This window comes from Syngnathus acus, chromosome 2, assembly GCF_901709675.1.
Source record: "Syngnathus acus chromosome 2, fSynAcu1.2, whole genome shotgun sequence".
Lineage (NCBI taxonomy): Eukaryota > Metazoa > Chordata > Actinopteri > Syngnathiformes > Syngnathidae > Syngnathus > Syngnathus acus.
In genome coordinates, this window is record NC_051088.1 from 19,473,271 (window position 1) to 19,489,835 (window position 16,565).

Sequence of the window (16,565 nt, forward strand, 5' to 3'; positions counted from 1 at the left end):
TCCAGCCGCCCAGCTGTAACTAAAGCAGGCAGGTGTGTGTATGGATGAGAGAAAGACGAAACAATTAGAATATGAAATCACTCCACTGTAATCTTTTCATTCGGGGGAGCTGAGGATTTGTATGCACGGAGGTGTGCTTGACAGCAGGTATCTATTCAACTCATTCCCAGGGGCTGTGATGTAGAAACGATTTGGAGTGCAACTTACTGTGACCGTGTGGAAGTCGGCGTCAGTAATACTTTCCAAGCAGTTTCCTGCATCAGTTTATTTGAACAGGTTTTCAGTTCCTTTTTCCTTTTCTATACGATCACCAACCCCGTAGCATTTAAAAATGTTTTGCGCATCATCAGGAATTTGTTAATGCCACCATGTTCGATAATCAGCTACTAGCTGAGGACATTGCAGCCAAAGCTCCTCAAATCTTTCCTCCATATTGTAGGTAGTGCATAATCTTTTAATGCCATTTTGTTTTGTGCACCATATCCAATCGCTCATCATAAGTCGGAGCGCACTGTATTCCTATTGGTCAATTGCAACGAACCACTCGACTGACATTGTAGGTTATGTCACACTATCCGGCAAGACAAATAGAAATTCTGACATGCCAGACTTTCATCGAGGTTGTCGTGAGCGACCGTTTGGCAAACATTTGTGACGGCCGCTTAGTGGAGTAGAGGCTTAACTTAATTCAAGCATTATTTAAGCAAAGGGTCATGGGGTCAAGAAAAAGGTGGCTCGAGATGCGTGCCTCTACAGTAAACAGGTATTCATGGTTTTGAGTTTAGACCTACAAAAAGTCAGTCATGAGTGGAACAATGTAATTGAAAACCCCCAAATACTGTTTCGTAACTAAAAACAAATTAAAAGAGGAAAATTGGTTACTTGTTACATGCAGAAAAAATATCGTAACTTGAAGCAAACTAAAAGGCAAACCGTTGTTTTTTGTAAGCTCTCGGCTTGAGCATATGTGCTTCACTGTCAGAGCACATCACTCGCCAAATGCTATTTGAAGCATCACTCTCAAACAAATGCACCCCATTTGCAGATTGAGAGAAAGAAAAAGCAAGGAGATGCAGAGAAATCATGGTTAAAAGTCCTCAGAAAAAAAAACTGACACAACTTGACCATTCATTCTTATACACAAGCAATATGTAATGTGAAACCAGTAAGTGGATCGATTGCGGGAGGAATAAAAATAATTGCGTTAGCTAGAGAGGTTGATTGAAGTGGGCCAAATGGAGGAAGACGAGGTGAGGTAAACGATCTTATAAATCAGAGGGGATTGGAACCCCCTAGCTGGGAGAAGAAATGGGAAAGACGGCATCGGCTTTCTGCCAGCTTAGACGAAGCGCGGAATGAACCCAAAGACTTAATACCTTGATCCAACAATCTCCAAACAATGGATTAGATTTTGTTCATAATATAATGGAAATAATGCAGAATTATTGTTTACAGAGGCCTGCAGAGAGAAGTCCTTTCTATTAAATCTACAGATTGGACTGAGATCAAAAAGTTTGATTCTGGAGTCGATCAGACATAACTCAGAGTACCGCTATGTTTACAGTGGTTGAAGATTTAAGTGGCTATCTGAAAACTCTGCTCTATAAGGTTGGGGCTTATCAATAAAGAGATATTCTTATTTCACACTAGGCCTTGTGAAGTTGCAACCAAATAAAAGGTCTTATGTTAAAATGTCACTTTGGTCTGTTAAGATGATAATTTGATTTCAGCAAATCCAAAATTCAAATGCGGAAATGAACATGACTCTTTTCAGTTCTTTACAAACTGTGAAAGGACTTAAAACAGTGCCATGCATAATTTGGAAAGACACTACTTGCCAGTTTGAATTTTTGTTTTTTTACACTGAATAAAGATCTTTGCACGATACAATTTCAATTCACTTTTGTAGTTGAAAGAACATGTGAAGATGATTTACTGTTTATTAGCGTATATATGTGTGTGGGTGTTACAATCATCCACATTAACAGACTAAGTGCATATGTATGTGATGTGGTAGAAATTAGCTGCGAAGCTAGTGTAGAAATAATGGAACTGAATATTGGCCCGTTTCCATAGAGACTCATGTTATTTTATCCGTACTGCAATATACTTTCCATTACAATTCTAACCAACAGTCGTTCCCACATAGCGCATGTAAACTTGAACCTATGGTTCATGTGGCAAACGCTTACTGGAGTCAACATTTCCCATCATCCTTCCGCCAATGTCCACTAAAACACTGTCATGCATCAGTAACATTATCTTGCAGATAAAAAAAAGTGTTCAAGTAAATTCATAAACCAATCGTAAAACAAGGGCACACTGTTGTCTGTTTATGAGAGGTGAGCCTGTGGGTTGCATATGCCGACTTTATTGAGCGTATATGTGCCTGTGAGCTAGCTCAGTGTCTTTCTCTATGTCGTCTGATCTGCTGCCAAGGGCCTGAAGCTCTCCTTCACACTCCCCCTTGCATTCCTGCTCTTATCATGCTCCTTCTGCCTTATCAGAAGGGTTAATTAGAAACTAAAATGGTAGAAGCTAGAATGGAAAACATCTCAGTCGCTATAATGATTGGATGAGGGGTGCATTTTGCATAGAAAAATCTTAGTCCACTTATTTAAAAAAAAATACCATGTATAACTGCATACACAGACTGGAGATGGCTTTTGAGTGATATTTTTCAATTGCTTAGACTGGGCTTCTTTTTTAAAAGAAAAACAAAATTGAGGTATCGATGTTTGTGGCTACAGATAAAGCTCATCTTTTGTGTTTCCTTTCCAATACTTTAACTGGGTTTCCATGGAAACTGCTCTTTTCTGATGTCACTCCATTTTAATTCAGGATTGAAAACAGTTAGTCAAACCTGAGGTGAAAATAAACATCAAGATGAACTCAAAATAGAGATTAGAAAGACATGACACTAAATGTCTGTATACAAAGCGAGAGAACAGTTTGTATAACAAAGCATCTATTTAGCATCTCATTTGACTTTCAGTACAATGGTAATTGCTCTATTGTAATTTTAGAGAAGAACGGTCAATAATAAATATTTATTGAGTTGCATTACAATTGTATTGCTGTTAGTGGTCCTAAAATATTTACTGTAAGGGCTTAATGCAAAAGAAAATACAATAGATTCTCTAATCACGGTTCTATACCAGTGGTGCGGGGCAATTTACAAAAAAAAAAAAAAAATCACAAAATATTCTGCCTCACCCAATTATTCCCAATATTTTTTGGTCTCAAATACAGATATGGCATCCACCAGAGATTTTGAATAGGTTATACCCAGTTCTTACCGTAATAAACCTTAAAATATTATCGGGCTGACTTCTTTTTCCAACCTCAAACATGAAAGCACTTGCCCCACTTTCAATTTACAAACAATCACTTAAAAGTGATAATCTTCTGACATGGACTCCCCCAACATGAACAAAGGGACGGGAGGAAAGACAGACCAATTTAAAAGATTGCGGGAGGGAAACAAAGCAAGCCAGTCGGCTACTAGTTATCAGTCGGGCCCAAAATGGCCCTTTAATTAAAAACAGGAGGTAATGAACACACTGGGGAATGTGATTAGCAGCTAATGCCTCATGCTGTGAACTGATGGGTCTCCCTGGTCAGCCTTTTGAAAGTTAGAGTGGATGGAACACTGCTGCGTGAGGAAATCAGAGACCATTGACCTCTATGGAAATCAACAATTAGTAGGGCTTTTATTCCTGTTGATAACTTTGGATCTGGCTTCTTAGTACTGGAGGCTGGTCCCAGATGATCCTTGTGTCGAATACAGTCTTGCACATTGCTTTTGGTTCATCAAAAAGTCTGCGATTCACTTGCAAAGGGAGTTGGGCAGATTGAGCTGGGAGAGCTTGTCTTGGAGTAGAACTGGGAGGATGGAGTTAAAGGGCTGAGCTGAAGTGGCATAGTTTCCAGAGGAGTCTCAATGCTGCAGAGGTGAACGGCCAGGTTGATTGCATTGTCTACTGTGATTGACTTGAATTTTGGGAGCACAATGTGGTCAACTTCATGACTACACTGATGTCTGCAACTGTGATACAGTCTAATGTTTAAGTCTCGAAACGCAGGGCCATTCTTTTTTCGCATCCATTCATACGTAAACAATATAAATATAATATAAAATATGCTAGCCTGCATTTTCAAGCGAGCTCCAGCTTGTTTACAAACTAAGGGGTCCATCCTGCAGAATATGCATTGGACGACAAGGTTAAAATGTATAACTTCAGATACCAGGTTGGCTCAAGTAGAAAGAAACTGTTGAGCCTTCCAAATCAATGAATTCATTTAGGTCCAAAACAAATCTTTTATCCATTAGGCAAATAATGAATGCGACTGATCCACTGATCGGAAGGAGCTTACTGATAAACTGTGTGTGAAACCTCTAAAACCTCACTAGGACAGGAGCAGTAATCCTGCTAGCCACAATATGCTAAACAATGTGCGAGTCTGTCCAAGCCTCATCATTTTTCGTTGGACACTTTGCTCTCTATGCTGCAGTGTGAGCATTAATTTGAATATATTACAAGTCCACAGAGAGGCTGAAAAGCAAAATTGGGTCTTCTCCACTACACTGCTATTTAGTTGTCTGCAAGTTTTACCCATACTTAATGATCTGGGAATTGGTTTCTCTAGGTTCGGGGTTGTTCTTCATATATACATAAAATTAAGCAGTTATCGGTGATGTGTTAAGGATGAGTTGTCCTACCTTCCAGAAGTTGTCAACCTTGCCGTAGACTAGAGACTGATTTTGTCTCTTGATGTCATCAATGTGTTTGATGTCGCTGGCATTAAGATGTTGCTCCACTACAAAGCCCAGGAAGCTGTTGTCTGGAGTGTGAGCTGGAAAGGAGAAAAGCAATGATTTATTTTCATACAAACTAAAGGAGTTTTTCATTATTCATTATTTTGTTGGGTGCCTTAAATCAGAAGCTTTATGGCACTTTAAGTATTCCAAGGATAAAGATGACAGAATATGCCTCGGTATTTTTACACACATTTTACTCCTAATAAGAATCTAATTTTTGTGACAAGTTGGCACAGAAAGATGAAGGTCTGCACAGCACTACTCTTCCTGAATGCTGGCATTTTGCACCCTCTGTGATGCTTTGTTTTTAACAGACTTGTGATACTAAGGTAACTAAAACCCAGGCTGCATCCATTCCATGGGTGTACTTTGCTTCTCGCACAAAGAAGACAAGTGGTATAGGAAATAGATGATTCAGTTGGAAATTAGAAAAGGATAGCCCAAGAAAAATAAAAGATAATTTGTTCTTGAAAGAGAGCAAAAAAAAAAAGTGTCTGGGATTGTTATAGTGTGTATTTGTGGGAACCTAATACTGTGGTCAGACCAAATGCAAGCTAAACATTTCTGTCGGCCTGTTTCCATATATAGGCATTACAGTTTGCACGGTCAGGCGCAGTTGCGTGTCGTTTGAAGCAAAAATTTTGTTCCCTCTCCTATTTTGCTGAGGTGGGCTAAAGTAAACGTTTGGAGGCGGAGACAGACACACACACATAATATCTGAGACTATATCACTGCGAAGAGCTTAGAAGTATACAACACAGCCAGTTTGCAACACAGGCCGGGGTCGAGACCAAAAAGGAGCAGGGAAATGGTGAGCGAGAAAGTGTAAGGAGATTGACTTGTTTCGAGCTGTTGAACTGTTAACCAAGATAGTTCAGCCAACACAATCACAGGTCACCACATTGACTTGCATTATCTGTTTCTGTCAGAGAACCCCCTCCTCTTCTCCACTTAACGCAACCCTGATGTAGTCAGTCACTCCTGTCAACAAACACGCGATATTTCTCGTTCGGTCTGAACCTAGCATTATGGTGTTGCTGTGGTCTAAGGTGACTTACCAGAGGCCAATTTTGGTTGGCTTTTCCAAAGGAAATTGGTTTTGCAGAGAAAATAATAATGTTGGAACCTGTTCATGTTAAAACACCTGCTCTAAATCGCAAATGTATCTTAACTGATGTCCATAACTTAAATGCATGTGATGTTTTGAGATGAATAATATGTTTCTCCAAAGAGTTTCATTTGTACAATGTGATTTTTTGTAAACTGTGATGCAAGCCTGTCTTAACTCAGGAGCCTGACACACTTTCCTGTCTGGACATGTTGACTAAGTAAGACGTACGCTGTTTTTTGTCTGGGACGGGTGCCATACACGTGCTACTACTACGATGAAAGGTTGTCTTCACACTGCAAGTGATTACAAATGTCAGTAGTTGGCATGCAGTCTGGTTGCGGATCTGATTTTGTTCCGTTTGCTTTTGTACTGCCAAGCAATGTTACGCACAGTGGAGGCTTTTGTCTGCTCTGCCATATGATTTCAGGAACTTTGTGTCACATGTGAGGGTTAGAGCACAGGAAGCTAAAAGCAGTAAGACCTGTCAGGCAATTCTAATTTAGAGTGTTTGTTAATGAGTTGTTTAACTTTATGAAGCCAAAATACCTGAAACAAACTCATTAACATTAATGTATTTATTATCTGTAAAAGGTTCTCCACCAGGTTGTAGGTTTAAACAACACAGAGGTCAAAAGGGCCACTTGGAAATTAGTCAACTTTAATTGATTGAAAAAGTGATTTTTTTACTTGTTCCAAGCAATTACAGTGGACTCCCCCTATATCGTGCTTGCTGTCAGTCAAACCATCCAGCAACCACTCATTCTCGGCAGCCTGATCAATATTTTGAAGCTGATGTAATGCCTCCTCGGCTGTTTACGTTTTTCTTTTTATAGACCACGGTGACACCCAGCGGGTCTTAAAAAAAAAAAAAGGCAATGCTGATTTACAGTGAAATGAAATAGATTTATTAGATTGACGGTCAAGTAGTTGAAGGAATCATGACAAGTCGTAAATATTTTGAAATTCAGTGAAATTGCCATTGATTTGGAAAATAGTTTAGTATTTGTCAAGATTTTGGGGTGGGCCACAACAGTAGAATAAAACGGCTCTCTACATTCAGGGCCAAAATAACAGCAATTTGTAGTAACATGACAATTTCTGAAGCAGTTACTTGAAGATCAAAATGATAAGTTTGGACCTTGACTCGGCACAGAAGAGGGAGAAAATATTTTGCGTTTGAATTATTAACTGTGGCCGACTGGTTAGCACATTCCCCTGACCTTCAGAGGTCTTGAGTTCAGGTCCGAGCTCCAACCTTCTTGTGTGACGTTTGCAAATGTGGCCTGTGCTCTGTTTTCTCTGGGCACTGTGGCTTCCTTTCACGTTCCAAAAACATGGTGGGTAAACTGAAGACTGAATTATCCGTAGGTGTGAATGTGAAAGAGAATGGTCGTCTCTGTATGTGCCCAGTAATTGGCTGCCAACCAGTCCAGGATATACACCACCTCTCGCCCAAAGTTAGCTGGGATATGCTCCAGGACACACTAGTAAGGTTGAGCACTCCAGAAAATGGAAAAATGATTGAATTATCTACATTTGCCACAGTTGCTTTGCATGAAATGAAATATGAAAAGAACTATATTCCTATTTTCTTTTTTACAATTATTTATTAGTTGTGGTGTTTGTAATCAGGGGTGGGGCACCCAGAAGGAATGTGGGTACAACAAGTACAAGCTAATCCTTGTGCAATGTAGAACTGCACACGCTAATCAGTGCTGATCGTTGCCAACTATGCCCTTGTTACCGGCTGATTAGGGCGGGTATTTAAACCCTGCAAGCCCATCAGTCTGCAGTGGTTCGTCTGCCTCGATACACTTGGTTCTGTTCTGCCATGAGTTTTGTCCGTTATGTACACCATTTTCAAATTTCTGTATGCATCCCAGCCTTCTTTTAGCCATATAGACAGTTATCGGAAGTGTCTTGTTGAGGGATTCATAGCGTGTGGTTTTCTCTCGACTTACGAAACATGGTGTTAAACTGCTGAGGATTGAGGTTCCACTTCCCCCATGGTGTCTTGTGACCTTTGGACTGGGCATAATGGGCGTGATTGAACTCTGGTTCTGTTCCGAAGGAATCCAACACCCTCAACATGCACCTGCAGAGAGGACAAAAAAGGTTTAGTGCACAGCAAAAGAGACTAAAACCGTTATATAAACACGTTATATAACAAAACCACTGATGTTAGTAAGTAATTTCTTTGTTAGTTCAAGGGTGGATATCATGACGTAATGTCAATGTTTCTGGTTCCACACCCAATTTGAAGTACTTAGTAAATGGCATTTGTTCCAACACATTTTTTCTCATTCAAGCTATTTAACAAGCATGACAGTTTTGTCAAGATTCATTTTCTGTCTTGTAAAGTAACCACTGAGCAGTTCTACAGTGTATACAATTATTTTACTGGTTGAAATGACTAAATGGATCAAGGGAGCAACATTTACAATCATAAATCAAAAAACATCAGCAATCATCATAGGAGCACTATAGAATTTTATCTACATTTGCAATAACATTGAGTGCTTGGACATAAATAGCAGAGGAAATAAAAGAGTGAACAACAGCTGGAGCTTAGATAACATCTGGATTTTAGATTACGCCTTAGGGAACGGATGTAAACGGTGCTATCTCAAAGCGAAACAAAAAAAGCTGGTGACAAAGAGGAGGAAACACAGGGGCATTAGTTCCCCTGATTTACTGCTGCTATTTTTTGCTGCCAGCATGAGCTGATGAGTGCTACTTCAAAAAAAACAGAGAACTCGCCTCCAGTTCTCAATGGAACAAGTGGACAGAAAACAGAATTGACAAGCATACCAACAGCCTTTTGGTTTGCTTTATAATGTATGAGAAGACAATAGACCCATTGTCTCTACGACAGCCCAAAATGTCCTTACTTTATTTTGTTTTAAGGTTGTGAGGGCTTATGTAGTGGTTTGCTGCTGGCTAGCCCTGAATCCAAATGAAAATAAGAGAGCCCTCGTAAAGAGTAAAAAACATTGATTGATAAGTTACTCTTGGAATGACACTTCATCACCAAGCTGCTAAAACGCACTTATCAATTAGTGTAATGATCCAAGCATGTTGCAAATGGTGCTTACATTGCTAAGCAAAAATTGCACCCCCCATTTGAGAACAAGCTCTGAATGGCTTGCTTACAGACAAGTCTTTGGAAAAAGGCATCTTAAAAAGAGATTTCTTCAGTTGGACAGTCTCACGTTTGAAGGGGAAGTCAAGTCAACAATTTTCCTTGGAGTTTATAGTAATACGTTCTCAGTGCATGAGCTGTATTCTCATTAATATTGCATTTGTGGAATGAATTAAGCATATTATTGTAGATAAATATCAAATTTGTTTACTTGATTTTCATTTTAATGGCTGCAGAGATCCAACGATTACAGTAATTAGCAGGAAAAGCAAATTTTGCTCATGTCTTGCTTGTATAAAACATCCTCAAAACCTACAAAACATTAAGCTGCAGCTTCAAGGCCAGGAAAAAAATGCATTTGTTATAAAAACATTTTAAAAAGAATCACGCCGTTCTCAGTAACAGCCACTCGATAATTCGTCTCTGAGCTGCAGTAAGACGATGCAATGTGGAGGTAGAGATGCATTAGCGTGACAAAATGTTGAACGTGTGACTCTGTGATTTCCAAGAAATGTTGCAAGCGGGTGTTTGGGTAGTCAAAACAAAAGAGAAGCAAAGTTCATACAACAGCATTTCTTTCAGAACAGGGCAGCGGTCCTGTCTGAAAATGGCCAGCGACATGAGCAGGTGTTCAATGAATGAAAACAAAGACAGAGTCAGTCTGAAGAATTGCCATTCATATAAGTAGTGGGGCGTGCAGCATAAGTAACATGGTTACTTTGGACACTGATGTGATTGCCTTTGTTTAAATCTAATTGCTCAATAGCACCCCTATTTTTCATGGGTATAAATAGCTGGGAGGGGCGCAGTGACCGCCACTTCATTCCCATTGCTGCTGAGGTGAGTTGGGTCGTGCTGTGCACTTGCTATTAGCTAATTAGATTAAAAAGCTAACGTAACAATTTAGCTTTTAGCGCGCCCATCAGGCGTGTGTTTTGTGCAGAAGTTTAAGTGTCAAAAACAATCACATCTCCTGGCATTAATTTCCACAACACAACGCAGAGACCAGGAGATTTGGACTCTACAGTGGAACCCTGGAAGTCAACCGCCTCGGAACTCAATATTTGTTTTTCAAAGCAAAATGTCAGGAGCTGAAAAAGGCAATCATAGACAAGTATGAAAGAGGCCTTTGAGTGACGGACTTGGCATCGGAATTCAAAGTTCCGAGATTAACCAGAAATTCGTTTTTGAGGAATAGAGAGGTGATAAAAACTGCAAGTGTTGCTAAGAGGTTCGTGAGGGGTTACCAGATAAGTCCCAGTGGACAAAACAAAGAAAGGAAAACACTGACAAAATGTAGCCACCCGATTTTTTGATGTAAGAGGATTTTCCTTCCAAACAATGATTCCCCCCGCACCACCTCTGCATTTAAAGATTCAGCGCCACATCAATGTCAAGATTTCTTATTTCATTTATATTGTATCCTCAACTCTGTGAATTTTCGCACTCTAATTGCATTTAAATCACTTGACAATAGAAACCTGCAAATTGCAGTGTTTTAATTGAAAATATAAAACTACTTACTGATAGTGGACCCATGAAGGTCCAAGCGTTTTCTTAAACTGGGTGAGCCCCACAATATCAATGTAGATGAGCTCAACAACCTTGTCACCTTGAGTGGGGCAACTGGACTTATTCCCCATCACTCGCCGCATGATCCTGGAGAGAAATGTTTGCAGCCATTTAACAGTAACTGTGGGATACCTTCTTTAACAGAAGGATACAAAGAAATGTCTCCCTAAGTGTCCTTTGGTGTACTTACTCTTTGAGCTCAGCCAGGGAGGCAGAGATGCGGACATCGTGACCTAGCAGGTAAAGTGTGGTTATGAGGTCACTCCACTGGACCAACTCCCCCAGCGGGCCACCACTGAAGGCATTTTCTGCTATTTTGAAGCCTGACTCCTTTGTCAACAGACCCAAGTGCACCAGAACCTGATAGAAAAAAGAGAAAGTAAGTCATCCAAGGGTGCAATGTCAGGACACAACACTCCAGGGAAGATGTGTAGGAAAAAGCTTGCTCGATGGTCGACTGCACATTACAGCGGTACAAATGGGCCTGTTGTGGCACAATGTGCATTTTGTGCACCAGCTCGGTCATCCTTGATCGGTATGCAGGTTAATTATACTAGGATGAAATATGTAGATTCCTGCCCAACTTTTTAAAATGAAGAATTAAGGACTGTAGCTTTTAATGTGCAAGCACAAATGGTAAGAACCAGGTTGAGGACCTTTTAACTGAACGCACTTTTCATCTTCAGGGTACAATTAAACACATACACACTTGCGACTTCCGCTCTGTAAAACCGACCTGAGCAAGGTCAGCAAATTAAGCAACAGTTGCTTTTACATCTTTCTTTCATTATTTATTTAACAAAATGTTGGATAATAATTCTAACAGAATAGCTTAATTTTTTTTTTTTCTCGGCAGAGCAATTTTGTAAATCTACAACCATTTGAGGAACAACTTTATTTGTCATTCGTTCAATCATTTATGTGCAGGTTAGGGCTAGGAAATTGTAGCAAGATTTAAATTGATAAAAATGACAATATAGTGAATGAACAATTGCATATAGAAACAACAGTTTTACTTTCTTAAATGTATAAGAACATTTATAAAAATTATTAAAGGAATATAAAATGATTCCTTTATTTACTCTAAGAAAAAAATATAGTACGAAACCCTATGTTGCACCAGTGTGCTACCTTCTTTCTCCTCCGTTTGGTCAGGTTCTGCTTGGCGGCCAACGATCGAATAGCACGGACCCATGGCTCAGCCATACGTTTGATCCTCAGCATCATCCAGCGGAACTCCTCCCGTTGAGACATCACACGGTATAGTTCCTCAAAACTGGTCCGGATCTCCGCCTAAATATTTGAAACAACGTGGATCCTCAGAAATGTCTATTTATATCCGTATATACAATAAATTGGGCTAAGACAGAGTGAAAGACGAGAAGATGATCGGTAAGTATATGGCGCCATAGAACAAGGTTGCAGTGGTACATTAGCATCTCCTATTATAATGACAGGAAATCATTTCTGCTGAACCTATTAAAATGTGAATCTGAATTAAAAACCCCAAAGCCTGTCAATTGTACTTCCTCACCACAGAGGGATCAGGTCTGTTGATGTGTTCAGAGAGGATAAAGAGTGATTAATATTGATTCAACCGCAGCCGTGAAACTGGGACTTTTTTTTCCCAGCACTTATACCATTCTCTGTCCCAGCACTTATGCTGTGGTCTGTCAGCCCAGAGAAACACTCCAAGTGGGATTTGAATGAACTGCTGCATGGATAAGACCATTTAAGATCATTCCCGATTAGTCGCAAGGCCCCATAATTCTGGCTTTGGCAGTGGAAGTTGCTCATACTTTTTCATGCTATTGGGAGACTGGGACTACTGCATGTTGTTACGTTGTTGCATTTGGGATCACAGTCATCACGGAAACTATAGCTACGAAAAATTAATTTGATATCGTTGTTTTAAGCCATCCAAAACGGTCTAAAATGTAACAAATGAGCTCTCAGCAGCAGCTTTTTGGAACAATCTTGATCTGTGACAAGCATAACAAGTAGAGATTCTGTAATATTGGGAAGCTCTGCGTTTTGTCATATACACCCTGGCTCATTCGCAGTTTTGATGCCTTTGTTTGAGGTGCAAAATACATTACGTAGCAATATTAGCCAACTTACATTGGCTCCCGGTCCATTTAAGATGTGACTTCAAGGTTCTTCTATTAACCTATAAATCATTGCATGGCTTAGCGCCTTCGTATCTCGTCGACCTAGTTGTTCCTTATGCTCCGTCTCGTAACCTTCGTTCGCAAAACGCTACCCTTTTAGCGACACCGAGGGCCAAGAAAGTGTCTGCAGGGTCTAGAGCATTTTCTATCCGGGCTCCAGAGCTTTGGAATGCCCTCCCAATGGATATTAGGACTGCTACCTCAGTAGAAACATTTAAGACACGTTTAAAGACACATTTCTATGACATGGCCTTTAACTAACTTGGAGTGGCCGATTCGGCCGGAGTTTGTTTTGTTTTCTCTCCCCCCCCTCCCCGGCCGGGGAGGTGGTTAGGTGGCACCCAAGCTGACAGCGGCTATCTGGATTCTTGTGGGCTAATTCAGGTTGGGGGAACTGCAGCTCAACCTCCATAGCCAGGATAGCAGAGGGCTCCTCTGGCAGCCCTTCGCTCTGACTTGGACATCTACTTTTGATTTTCATATTATGTATTATTTGTGCCCTCTCTGCATCCATTACAACCTGGTGATCCTGAAAGGGGGATCCTTCCATCTGTGGTCCCTTCTCAAGGTTTCTCATTTTCCCCGGGCAGGGGTTTTGAGTTTTTCCTTGCCCTTTTGGGAGCTTAAGATCAGGGGATGCTTTGAGAATAATTGTCAATTTTTGTCTATGTGAAGCCCTTTGAGACTGCTTGTGATTTAGGGCTATACAAATAAACTTGACTTGACTTGACTTGACAAACAGCGATGCAAAACTGCTTATTATGAACAAAGCGAAAGATGACCGTAAGAACAGAACTAATACAAATTTCTCGATAAAAGCAACATTCCATGTGCCGTACCTGCCCCCTCCTGTCCATGTCGTCATTCAAGCGCTTTGTCCTCCAAGGCAGATGAGGACACCAGTTCTCCACCTAACAAAAAATAATGATCACTTGCAGGTACTAACCGCATTCCTCAAAATTCAACACTTACAAAATGAGTAACCCGAACTAGTTCTCTTTCATATTCTAGCATAAAGTTAGACAGAAATAGCTGGTGCTCTTTTTATACACACATTTTCTCATTAGAATAATCTAGGTTTTTTTTAATGCATTAAAACATCAATGTAAACAAACCCTTAGATTAACAATAGTCAACCTTTTCTATTGAAAAAAAAACATCAAGAAAGTGACAGCAAATTATCTGTTCGGAGGACTGAAAGAAAAGCCAACATGCAGATTGATTTCATTTTTAATCATAGTTTGTGGACATGATCTCGATTAAAAAAAATCTTGCTCCTGTTACATTTCTGCCATCCTTGCAGTGTATGTACTCACTTCACTGAGGTAAATGAAGAAGGAACAGGTGGATCCATCCACACCATAATTGGTATAGCAAGAGTCTGAGCGCCACATCTCCTTCATCCACTAAATTAGGAATTGAAAGAAAAAAGAATGAAAACATTTTTGTTGACTTGCATAAATCACAGTGACTGTTTGGTGTGTAGACTGATTTTACCTTGAGCTTGCCCTCACAATGAGGAAATCCATCCAAAGACGGCAGCTCACACTTCTCCTGGGCTCCATTAAGAAGATCTGATGAGAACAGCGATGGAAAGGGAAAGAAAATCAATAAGGTCAAGGGGATTGGTTACAAATCCTTTTATTGTCCAAGGAACATCATATTTCAGACTTGGGCAAGGAAGAAAAATCCTGTCGTGGTACATTCTCAATATCTGTGGAAAGCTAATATGGCCGATGGCTACACAGACAGCTTGAAAGCAGGTTTGGATTCAAGATCACCTTTTTGGATGCCCATTTTAGAGGTGTTGGGTGAACGGCTCATTCCATGTTTTTTACAAAATCTTCAAATCATGTTGCTTGTCACAGGAGAATGGGAACATCCAAACCAAGCAGAATGTGAGTCATAATGGGTCATCTACGACGACTGCAGTTGATAGCATAAACTTGAAGCTGGCATCTTAGGATGAGGACAATGTCTGTAGTTTGGTCATCTTTTTGATTGGAAAAAAACAATGGTACAAGAGTGACATGTAAAATAAGTAGGGTCTAGGAATAAAGCATTTCACAAGGAAATGAAACTTGGTCATTTCAATACTAGACTTGGTCTTTAATACGGACAGCACTGAAACTGGATTTTAATTGTGACAGAATGTAAGGTTTGGTAAAGTAGAGGTAAGGGGCTCATCTGGCCAGGATGATGTTATACCAAATAAACTATTTTCAACCAGGATGCTTGCATCTTCAGTTTTATCAATTTGTTTTGAAGAAATCAGTGAATAATTCCACGTCTATCCGTTTGTCTGTCCATTTGCTCATTCCTTTGCCGTCCACAACAGGAATAAAATAAGATGCTATACGTATGTTCTATCTTCTTCCCAGTCAACCAGGGAGTGCGAAATCTTCCTCTCTCTTTAATCAAGCGGAAGGGCCCCACTGCTGTGAAGCAGCTAAATATAGCACGCTTCAGATTCAAATATTGAGGAGGTGTAGGTTGAAATACACTAGCCTCCTTCACCTCTCTAGAGTGAATGACTGATTGTCTATGATGGCCACCAAAAAGCTGATTCAGATCATGCAGAAATGAGCTTGTTAGCATTGACTAGGGCACAGTGTCAAAGTCAAGGCCCGGGGGCCAGATACAGCCCGCCACATCATTTGATGTGGCCCGCAAAGACAAATAGTGCATCAAATTAGTGTGTCATTACTAGAATTGCAAAATGTCTTCACTTTTAATAATATCTTTTTTTTTTTTTTTTTTAATATTTGACCAGATTTTACTCGTCTGATTTGAAAACGAGTTATTTGTCAGTTTGTTTTGTAGCTTTTACTGTATATAATATGAGGTGCTCATACATTTATTTGGGTCATAATGGCCCTCCGAAAGAAGCTATGACTACAATGTGGCCCGCGAAAATTAGTTTGACACCCCTGGACTAGGGTGCCATGATGGCAGATGGGTGTAACAGACCAAAATTCAAGGTTGGAGCTAAAACAGAGAGTCATAAAACTAATAAAAGCAATAGAAAGAAAGATGGCACCAGGAAGTGAAAGTGAGTTAAAGGGTGATGTAGCAATCCAGCAAAATAAAAAAACTGACAAAACAAATGAGATCATAATTTGACAAATCCCAGATTGATTTAGGGCATCTGGTTTATGTTAAATGCGGTTTGCTTTTTATTCTCTTGTGTTCCTCATATACTACGCAGCTGCTGTCAGAAGTGAAACATCCCCCCTAAATAACCTAAGTAGTATTTTTGAAAAATAGACTTCATCAGACATCATCTTGGTTTAATGCAACAACCACTGCAACCTTTGGTTTTATTCCTTGGGAGAAGTTTGGCAGTTAAACAACTCTGTCTCCTTGACTTGACTACAGCCACAGTCAAAGTCCAAATGTTGTAACGCATTTAAGGGTGGGAGCGGAAGGAAAGGAAGGCTGGGGTTATTCTGTTACAGATCCTATCTAGCAAGACTCATGAAGAGGCAATAGAATCTCATAGCACCAGAAACACTCACTGGTACTTGAGAAAAGCTGTCCACCAGAAGGCAAATTTGCAGCTGTTTATTAAAGCGAAGGGGCTTCCCAGAATAGAAAATAAAATGGGGGGAAAAAAACCCCTGCAGTGTTCTCAGTCAGGTTCTGGACTACAATAATCCAGGGTCTCTTCTTTTCTCTCTCAGCCCTTGCTAAAACATGTCCAAAATAAATCAGGGTTTTGTGCAACAGCAACCTGTTAATCACAGA

At 40.1% G+C, this 16,565-nt stretch overlaps 1 protein-coding gene across 1 annotated transcript in view; it reads right to left on the bottom strand.

Annotated features, from left to right (window-relative positions):
- mgat5 (alpha-1,6-mannosylglycoprotein 6-beta-N-acetylglucosaminyltransferase) overlaps positions 1–16,565 on the bottom strand; it is a 28,756-nt gene that overhangs the window by 6,140 nt on the left and 6,051 nt on the right. The window contains exons 4-11 of the mRNA XM_037272457.1: positions 14,316–14,392; positions 14,135–14,224; positions 13,658–13,729; positions 11,779–11,940; positions 10,838–11,007; positions 10,600–10,734; positions 7,895–8,028; positions 4,724–4,857 (exon numbers count right to left, since the gene is read on the bottom strand). Of these exons, the coding sequence (XP_037128352.1) occupies positions 4,724–4,857; positions 7,895–8,028; positions 10,600–10,734; positions 10,838–11,007; positions 11,779–11,940; positions 13,658–13,729; positions 14,135–14,224; positions 14,316–14,392 (974 nt within the window). The remainder of the gene's footprint in view (positions 1–4,723; positions 4,858–7,894; positions 8,029–10,599; positions 10,735–10,837; positions 11,008–11,778; positions 11,941–13,657; positions 13,730–14,134; positions 14,225–14,315; positions 14,393–16,565) is intronic.